The sequence below is a fragment of the Octodon degus genome, unplaced genomic scaffold (genome assembly GCF_000260255.1).
Source record: "Octodon degus isolate 3935 unplaced genomic scaffold, OctDeg1.0 scaffold00146, whole genome shotgun sequence".
In the NCBI taxonomy this organism is placed as follows: domain Eukaryota; kingdom Metazoa; phylum Chordata; class Mammalia; order Rodentia; family Octodontidae; genus Octodon; species Octodon degus.
The window spans coordinates 1,167,975-1,178,548 of record NW_004524722.1 but is presented as its reverse complement, the minus strand read 5'-3'; the positions used below and the strand labels follow the sequence as shown (position 1 = coordinate 1,178,548).

The 10,574-nt window shown below is 39.7% G+C and overlaps 1 protein-coding gene across 1 annotated transcript in view; it reads left to right on the top strand.

Moving 5' to 3' along the window:
• Mrpl48 (mitochondrial ribosomal protein L48) overlaps positions 1-10,574 on the top strand; it is a 64,022-nt gene that overhangs the window by 1,328 nt on the left and 52,120 nt on the right. Inside the window, exons 2-4 of the mRNA XM_012517124.2 lie at positions 309-361; positions 4,426-4,463; positions 10,380-10,468. Of these exons, the coding sequence (XP_012372578.2) occupies positions 309-361; positions 4,426-4,463; positions 10,380-10,468 (180 nt within the window). The remainder of the gene's footprint in view (positions 1-308; positions 362-4,425; positions 4,464-10,379; positions 10,469-10,574) is intronic.

Below are 10,574 nucleotides of genomic sequence, written 5' to 3'. Positions count from 1 at the left end.
TGCGTGACAGATACCTAGTAGTAGTTGCTTGATGTTAGAAAAATAACAAAATTTGAAAGGGAAAATGGGATAAAAAGCAGTGTAGGTGGGGACTTCTTTATTTTCAGTATTTTCTTTAGTAGGAGGAATACTAAAGATAATCTTGGTTTGCTTGCATGTTTGGTTTTATCTGTAGGATAACTTCTTTGCTAAATGAGAATCTTAGGTACTTTTGATTAGTATACTGAGGCTTTGCAGCCTCTTTGACTAGAGGTGTTGGAGGGCTGTGAAAGGTTGACATTATTCTAACATAGCTGTTGCTGCTATAGGTGCTGTGCCTGCGGAACAAGACCGTTTTAAAGGATACCTTTTCATTGCTAAGGTAAGAATATTAATAAATACGCCTAACAGTAGCATTCATAGGTCACGTAATATTTTTATTTCTTTTTGTCTACTTGTGTATTATCTCAAGCTTTAATTGTCTGCTATGTTGGTCCTTCCTTATTTTTAGTAAAAAGAAGCTGCTTTGATTAGCTGCTAAGGCCAAAGTCCTTGGACTTATCCTTGAAAGTATTACTTTTTTTTCTTTCTCTCTTCTTTCTTTCTTTCTTTCTTTCTTTCTTTCTTTCTTTTTTTTTTTTTTCTATTTAGTAAGAGGTCTACAGGGTCTCACTACACAGATCAGACTTGTAGTGATTCTCCTGTTTTCAGCCTCCCAAGAGCTGGAATTACAGGCGTGCGCCACCATGCACAGTCTCAATCACCATCTCAGTGTGCCCCAGGGGTGGGGCTAGCGTGACAGGCCAGGATCAAACCCTGGTCTCTGCATCTGCCTAAGCAAGCACTTTAATCCTCTGAGCTATCTAGCTGGCCCTCTTTTTTTTTTTTCTTTTTTTTTAATCTTTTTTACTTTTTTTGTGACAGGGTCTTGCTATGCAGTTCAGGCTAGCCTTGAGCTCACTTTGTAACCCAGGCTGGTCTTGAACTTGCAGCGATCCTCCTGCCTCAGCCTCCTGAATGCTGGGATTATAGGCATGAATCACCATACTGGGTTTATTTTTCACATTCTACATACAGTTCTTTAATAAAGCATGTTGGCTGCACTTTTAAAACATAGAGTCAAGCCATTCTTCACCTCCAGCTTTGGTCTGATTTGCTGAGCCACTAGGGACCAGCTCCTCATCTTCTCCTCGTCTTTACTATCATCACCCATCTCCCTAACTTATCTCCCTGGCTTGGATTTTGTCGTCTCTTCTTCACACTAAAACCAGAATGATTCTTTCTAAACCAAATAGGCTCATGTCATTCCTCTGCTCAAAATTCTGTAATAATATCCCTTCTTACTTGAAATAAAATCTTCAACCCTTAACATAACCCACAAGATGTTATATAACCTGTGCTCATTTTATGCTCCTTCCTCAGCTTTGCCATGCTGTATTCTTCCCATTGCTGGATGATCTGAGCATTCTCCCACCCCAGGGTCTTTGCACATTCTTCCTTAGATATCACGTAGCTTGCTCCCTTCTTTTATCTAGGTTTATAGCAATGCCTATTTTATCAGAGAGGTCTTCTCTACCAAAATACCCATCTCCGTCAAGGTCTGTCCTTTCACTTTGTTTTATTCAGTATTTCTTAATGACAGATATTACCTCCTGAGTCAGGCATGGTGGCACATGCCTATAATCTCAGTACTTGAGAGTCTGAAACAGGAGGATTTAATTGAAAGTCACCCTGGGCTGTGTAGTGAGACCCTGTCTCAAAAAACAAGAAACAAAGGCTGGCCTGATAGCTCAGTGAACTAAAGCACCTGCTTAGGCAGAGCACAACAGCTGGGGTTCGATCCCTGGCTTGCCATGCCGGCCCTGTCCATGGAGCACACTGAGATGGCAATTGAGACTGGGCGTGGTGGGGCATGCCTGAATCCCAAAACTTGGGAAGCTGGAAACAGGAGAATCGGTATGAGTGATGAGACCCTGTAGACCCTGCAGACCCTGTCCTAAATACAGAAGAAAAAAAAAAAAAAAAAACCACAAAAACAAGAAACAGACAAAAAAGATTTTACCACTGGATTTCAATACTGAACCTCAATGACTTGGTAAAACAAGTGCTAATGCTCACATTTTACACATAAATAACTGAAGTCCAGGAAGATTAATCTTGCTCTAAGATGAGTTAGAATTAAGGTTCCAAAAAAAGAATTAAAGTTCAATTCCAAATTTAGTTGTTTGTTTAACTGTACTATACACAGAGTGTACCCTCCTTGTTTTTTCAGGGTGCTCCTGAAATGCATTTGGTAGTTTATTTCTCTGTTTAGTAGGTATTCACCAAGTGTATTATGTCTAGCAGGCACAGGATGAAAAATAATGAGTTGCCTATCTTCCTGGGCTACCTCACACTCTTAACTGGATCATTAGTTCCTCACATTTGCTAAAGTCTTTTTTTTCCTCTATATTTTGTTCTATTTTATATTATTAGCTAACTACTATTTGATAATCACCTACTATGACACCATGATAGACATTTTACATTTTATCTCTATCCTTCATAAAGTACTAAAGGACAGGGCTGGGAATATAGCTCACTGGCACAGCGCTTGTCTGGCAAGCACAAGGTTCTGAGTTCAATTCCCAGTAATCACCCCCCCCCGAAAAAAAAAACAAACCCAAAACACTATAGGACAAATATAACTACCATCATTGCACAGTGGAAGAAATTGACTCAGTTGAAGATAGATTTTCAGTCTCATGAGGTTACGCTACTGTGTGTGTTTTAAAGGTGAGATGACTGAGTTATAGTGATAGCAAACAACTTACCTCAGGTCAGTTTGGAAAAGAGTCAATGTTCAGTTGCCAACTTAACTTTTCTCCAATTTGTACCACAGTCTGGTTTCCAAGTTTCTCACAATGTAGAACTAAAATGCTCCAGTTGCTTCGTTAGCTGACCAGAGCCATGTTATTTTTCTTGTTGCCATCTGGCCTTTGGGTGCAGTCTGGCTCTCACAGCTGGCCATTTTTTCTGTGCTCCCTGAGCCTTTTCTAATGCCAACAGAAGGCTTGTATCCTTTTTCTTCTTGCCTCAGCCTCACCTCTCCCCATTTCATAGCTCACCTGCTTCCAGGTTTACCTTTCCAAAACTGAACCTTGATTAAACCACTTCTGTGCTTTGGATCTGCCAAGAGTGTTCACTGCACACAATAAAGACCAGCCTCCTTAGCATGGGGTTCATCATGGTCTGGCTGCTAAATAGCTCTCCACTTTATCTTTTTTTTTTTTTTTTTTTTAGTACTAGGGATTGAACTCAGGACCCTGCACTTGCCAGGCATGCACTTATTCAACTGAGCTATCCGGCCCCTCCATTTTATCTTTACACCCTGCCCTGCTACAGAAATTCTATTCAGACCCTGCTGCCTGCTCTTTTTCAGCTTCACCTTTTCATACCTCTGTCTAGATTGATTTTCTTCCAGGGGTAAAGAACTGGGAACAGGCTCTCCTTTTCTTTGCTTTGCTTTGCTATTTTTTTTAGTGCTGGGAGTTGAATGAACCCAGGTTCTTACTCAAGCAAGACAAATGCTGTACTAGTAAGCTACATCGTTAGCCTATGGGTCCTCATTTTGTTTTGTTTTGTTTTGTGGTCTTTTTGAGATAAGGTCTCGCCATGCAGTTCAGACTGGCCTTAAGCTCAATTTGTAGCCCAGGCTGGTCTTGAACCCTCAGCAATCCTCTTGTCTTAGCTTCCTGAGTGCTGGAATTACAGAGGGTGTGCCACCTTGTCCTGCCAGGTACTCGTTTTTTAAAAACTCAATTTAAAGGTGGATGTGGTAGTGCAAGCTACAATCCCAGCGTTCTGAAGGCTGAAGCAGGAGGATCTTTGTGAGTTCTAGGCTAACCTGGACTACATAGTTAGTTTAAGGTCAACCTGAACTACAAAGTGAGATCCTGTCTGAAGCACACACCCACACATACACATATACACACACATATACACATACACACTCACTAAATTCAAATAGTTCCTCTCCCTTGGTAGAAGTAAGGCACTTTCTTTTGTGTCCTACTGAATCTTACACATGTTCCTGTTCTGCATCAATACTATATTGCAGTTTGTATTTATTTATATATATTATTTTCAACTAGATCATAGTTAGAGACATTTTGCTTGTATCTGCATCCTTGGACCTAGTACTTCGGCACGTAGTAGGTGTTTAATATTGTTTGTAGAAGGAAGGAGTAAGAGAACATATAGCATTGAATAGCCTCAAAGTTACAAATTTTAGTAACGTTAAAAATAAGTGTAGGGTAAGCACTTGCCTGGCAAGCCCAAGGGTCTGAGTTCAATCCCCGGTTCCTCCAAAAAAAAAAAGAAAAGAAAAGAAAAGAAAAGAAAAGAAAAGAAAAGAAAAGAAAAGTGTAGATACCTAATTGTATTAAATACTTTCTCCTTCTTTAGATTCAGAACTGGGGGAGAGAGTCCTATGTATTGTGCAGGTAAGTTGTTATTTCCTGATATGATCTGCCTGCTTTAGTCAACCAAGCACTTATTCTACTGAGCTGATCTGCCTGCTTTAAAGTGACCGTCTAGCACTCTATCATAATTTTGTTGAGAAGGATGCCTAATACATCTTTGAGAGGAGTACAAGAACCAAATTCCACCCCTCACATAAGTTAGAACTATTGGTGAGAACATGAGTTAGCAGTATGTATTTCATGTGTATGTGTGTGTTGTCTTGCAATTATTTTCTTAATCTGTGTTGAACATGTTTCTGCTAATATCTATCTATCTATCTATCTATATATATATAATTATTTTCAAGGGTTGCATACTAGGGCAAAGTGCTAGGAATTGATTTTTGGTTTTTTGTTTTTTTTTTTGAGACAGGATCTCACTGTAGTTCGTGCTTGTCTTAAATCTATTATATAGCCCAGGCTGCCCTCAAAGTCGTGGCAGTTCTCCTGCCTCAGCCGCTGGAGTGCTGGGATCACAGGCATGTGTTGGCATGCCTGGCAGGTGCTAGGGAGTGAGTGAACCCAGGGCCTTGCATACATGCCACCACTGAGTGATATTTCCAGCCTGTGTCATATATCTTTCAGAAAAAATGTAATGCACGTGAAGATATATTATGTGTTTATATGACTGTACTTCATTCTGGATATTTAAGCTATTTTGGGTTTTTTGCTATTTAAAACATTGCTGCAGCAACCATTTTTATGTCTTTGTAGACTTGTTTCCTGTACATTTATAAGATAAATTCTTGGAATTGCACTTGCTGAGTCAGTAAAGTATGAACTGAAAATTTCGGTATTGCCAGATTGCCCTTCAGAGAAGTTCTGTTAATTTCCATTTTTATTTTCTGGCCCAAACTCGGTTTTATTTAGTTATTTTTTTGTCTTTTTTTTTTTTTTTCCTCAGACAGGATCTCACAGTTCAGGTTGGCCTTGAGCTCACTTTATAGCCCAGGCTGGTCTCAGCAGCTATCCTTTTGCCTCAGCCTCCCAAGTGCTGGGATTATAGGCTTGTGCTACCACTCCCGACTCAGTGGCTGGCTCAGCAGGCCCTGGGGGTGGCGGGAGCACAGCATGTGCTGCCAGGGAATTGAACTCACATCCCTATGCTTGCCTAAGCAGATTAGTCCACTGAGCTATCTTGCCAGCCCAACTATGGCACTTTTTATAGTTTCTTTGAAATACCTTTTAAGTTACATATTTCAAAATTGATTATAGTTATGATAAAAAAAATAGAGGAAGGAACTCTAGTTCTACACTCATGTTTTCACTTTTTATATGGGCCTGCAGTACAATCCCAGCTGGCTGTATTTAAGAAGGACCTGATTTTGTCTACCATATTTTTCTTATTAACTTAAATCTAACAAGGAGATTAAACCCTTTACAAAAGGGAATGAGAACAAGCCATAGAGGGAGTGGGAGGAGAGAGGAGGAAAAAAAGGATAAAAGAAGAATCATTATGTTCATGCAGCTAATTCTTCATGATGAATGTAATCTTATCTAATTCAACATACTAGTAAAAAAATAGAAATAAAATTTCTATTAAAAAAGGTCAGGTAGAGATAAACATTAACAGGAGATGTCTAAAAAGTTATCTGGAAGGAGCTGAGAATGTTCTCATCATAGCATGAGCCAAAAGAAAGAAACCTTATATATTCAAAGTAATTAAAAGAACTAAAAAGATTATGAAAAGAAATTTTGATAGAAAGAAAAAAAAAAAGAAGTGGGGAGTCTGGGGCGTGGTAGTGCAAGCCTATAATCTCAGCGCTGGGGAGGCTGAAAACAGGAGGATCACTTCAAGTTCGAGGTGCATAGTGAGATCCGGCACAAAAAAACAAAATAAATAAATAAATAAATAAATAAATAAATAAGAAGTGGGCAGCTCTTGGGGACAAATCATTGCAGAATATCTTGGTAAATTACCTCAAGGAGGTTTTTTCAGGTTAGCCTTGGGCTCACTTAGTATTCTAGGCTGGTCTCGAACTTATGCCAAGCCTCCTGCCTCAGTCTCCCTCTTGCAAGTGCTGGAATTATAGGTGTGGCCACCATGCTGGGCTACAAGAACCATTTTTGTTTTGTTTTTAAAATATTCACTCACTAAACATATGCTGTTTGCCAGGCATTGCATTGTCTTTGCCCTTGAGGGACTTAGTGTCTGTTGAATGCAGAGAATATGCTGAAATTAGATTCTTGGCTAGGGCTATTCCAGTCCCTGTCTCTGCCCCACCACCACCACACTGTTCCCTTTTCCCTACCTGCATAGCCTTACTGCTTGTTCCAATTTCAAGGAAAAGATAAATAAAATCAAGTTGTTTACCCCCATCCTAGATTGGTGAGCTTAGTTCCTACTTACTGAAGGACAGTTGTCTTTGGCATGTGCGAAGGAAAACAAAGTGAAGTGGAAGAACTCAGAATATGCTTACATCTTATAATTGTGCTAACTGAAAGATTTTCAAAGCCTGTTTTGCATCTTAGTAAAGAGTGGTGTTTTTTCTCAGGAAGCTATATTAATGTGACAATAGGAAATCCAACTTAATGACACAAAGTAAAGGGAAAGAAACCAATTGAACTTACTGGAAATCAGAAGCTTTTAAACTCATACATTTTACAATTAAAGCAACTAATTTAGCAAATTAACCAAACCTTTCATTTAAGGGAGGGAAGTGATTAATTTAACAGTGGTTTGAATCACTTTTAAATTAACTAGTTTCTCTAATTATAGGAATTGTCCCAAACTGAACTTATAGTCTCCTTTCCAAGGCATTCCTGCAAATGAGAGACTGAGACAAGCATTTGCAGCTCTTCCAACTTTAGATGTATCATTATCTCAAAGATCAGTTTTTCTTCTGTATTTTGAAATCACTGCTGGGTTTCTAAGCAAGTCTGCTTACTAAAGAACACAGCCATTACCTTTTTTGGACACTACTCCTGCACCCTGAAACCTCACCACAGAGTTAGACTGGGCATCGTGGTGTATGCCTGTAAGACCAGAACCCAGGAGACTAAGGCAGGAGGGTCACTGTGAATTTGAGGCCAGCTGGGCTACATAGTGAATTCAAGGCCAACCTGAATTACAGAACAAAACTTCGTCTCAAAAAATTCAGGGAAAAAAAAGAAAAAAGGAAAAGACAAGAGTCTTTTATTTTCAAAAAAACAGAAAAGACGAGTTAGTTCTTTCTTCCTCTGGGTACCTTACAACATTGCCCTCATCTTCACTAAGGTATTTTGTACTGCAATAGGTTATTACCTGTTTTCCCATCATTATTCCTTGTATACCTTTAGTATCTCATAGGAAATTAGCATATTTTATCTTTTTTTTTTTTTTTTTTTTTTTTTTTTTTTGTGGTACCAGGGATTGAACTCAGGATCTTGCGCTTGCCAGGCAAGTGCTTATTCTACTGAGCTATCTCCTTGGCCCTCATATTTTATCTTTGTAACTATCCAAGAAACAGTGGTCATCATGTAATGTGTAGCATGGTAAGGTCTAAAGTTTTTTTTCTCTTTTTTTTTTTTTCCCCCATATTATGTATTTGGTGCAGGGTCTCACTATGCAGATTGGACTCGTAGTGATTCTCCTATTTTCAGCTTCCCCAGCTCTGGGATTATAGGTGTTTGCCACCTCACCTGGACTCAATCACAGGCTTCGCTTGCCTTGGGGGCGGGGCTGGTGTGGCATACAGGGCCAGGTGTCAAACTCTGGTCCCTGTGCTTGCCAAAGCAGGCAATTAATCTGCTGGGCTATCTCACCAGTCCTGGTAAGGTCTATAATATCCCTAGATTGTCTTGATAAAATACGTAATGACTATTATAATTGTGGAAGGAGCCTGGGTTATCTCTGATTGGCCTGATATGGAGCTGACTTTCTTGGAATTCCATTTTTTTAAAATTTTAATTAATTAATTTATTAATTTATTTATTTTTGTAGAACCGGGGATTGAACTCAGGCCCTTGCACTTGCCATGAACAGACTTCGTATTCTAAAAATTTAGGGGTGATGATCAAAGACAGTGCTAGCAAACCTATGACACACATACCACAGTGGGCTGTTTGTGTCCTCTAAAATGTTTGCCATCTCTGACCTAGGAGTTATGAATGCAGGCTGTGCAGTCAGATTAATCCAAGTTTAAATGGCAGTTCTGAGCTGGCCAGATAGCTCAGCAGACTAAAGCGCCTGCTTAGGCAGAGCACAACAGCCGGGGTTCAGTTCCAGAGGTGCTGTGCTGGCCCTGCCCCTGGGGTGCTCTGAGACGGTGACTGAGACTGGGCATGGTGGCCCACACCTATAATCCCAGCGCTTGGGAGGCTGAAAACAGGAGAATCACTACGAGTCTGATCTACATAGTGAGACCTTATAGACCCTGTACTAAATACGTAAAATAAATAAATAATAAATGACAGTTCTACCTCTTACTTGCTGGGCTACTATGTGGTCATGACACTAGATTTTTTTGGGTTACAAGTTTTTTGTTTTTTGTTTTTTTGTACTAGGGATCGGACTCAAGACCTTGTACTTGCCAGGCAGGCACTTGTACTGCTGAGCTATCTCCCCAGCCGTCACCCTGTTTTTTAAGCAGTTATTTCTTATTTATTTGTAAATAAGGATATTAATGAGGATTGAAAGAGAATATATGTACTGTATACATATCTATGTGAAAGCAAGATATAGGCAATAAATTTTTCTTTGAAGGGGGATTTGGGTGTCACCTCTCTGGATCTACCACAGCGTATGTTATTGATATATATATATATATATATATATATATATATATATATATATATATGTGTGTGTGTATATATATATGTATATATGTGTGTGTGTATTTATATTTATATTTCTGTTCTTTTTGGGGGGGTACTGGGGGTCAAACTCAGGACTTTGCACTTGCCAGGCAGGTACTCATGTGCTGAGCTATCTGCCCAGCCCCTGTAGTTCTGTACTGAAGTGTTTTGTTTTTGTTGTTGTTCACTTAATAATATGCTGGATATTTTTGCATATCAACATGAATAAATCGTATTAGAAGGTTGTTGTTTGTTCTTGTGGTACTGGGAATCAAACCTGGGTGCTTGTGCATATTAGGTGAGCAGCCTATTGCAGAGCTGTATCCCTAGTGCTAAATGATTTTTAAACCTTTATAGAACTCTGTGAACTGATTTTTTGCAGGTTATTTTTTGCTGCCTGTTTTTTTCTCTATATAATCCCCATTGAAAAACTGCAAAAGAATTATTACCTGTTGAAGAACAAGAGAGGAGAGCCCCATGAGAATATATTTTTGTCCCCTTCTTCACCATGGTTTTTGCAGGAGAGGGTGTTTCAAAGAAACATGGGTTGTGGGGATTGGATATATTCCAGGAGTTAACAGAGAAAAGGAGGGCAAACTTAGCACTATCCAGGACCAAGATATAACTGGACTGGTTGTTTCAACCCAAACAAGAGGCCCACTATCCCCAAATGTTCTCAGTTCTGTAGTGAAGAATTTGTCTCCTTACTTTGTATCTCTGTCTCTGCTGAGACAAAGTACTTGATGCCCAACTTTAAGGAAGGCAGGATTTATTTAGCTCATAGTTTGTGGAGGTTTAAGTCTAAAATCAGATGCCTCTAAGGTAGGGTTGTGTAGCACAGGGGAGCAGTTCATGGCAGCAGAAAACAGCAAAAGCAACAAGAGCCGAAAGGGAGGAGCACCAAAAGGCTCTTTCCCTCCCTTATATTGTATACAGGCTGCCCACCTCAGGGTGTGTATAAAACTCACACTCATAATCCCAGCATTGGACAGTGAATCAATCATAAAGTCTAGAAGCCCACCCTATGACTACATGAGGCTTTGAGGGGACATCTAGACACAAACCATGATATTTTGTTCCTTAAGGAGCTTAGAAAGAGGTTTGTTCTACTTTTTCTTTTAGGTGGCATTCTACTGAGTACCAGTCGGCAGTACAAGACAAAGCCCACTCATGGCATTGGAAGATACAAGCACCTAATTATAGCACAAGAGGTAAGGGGCCGGGGACTACCTTAGAAAAGTATAGTGTAGGGGCTGGTGAGATGGCTCAGTGGTCTAAGGCACCTACTTAGAACAAGCTTAGCAAAGCACAGGGACC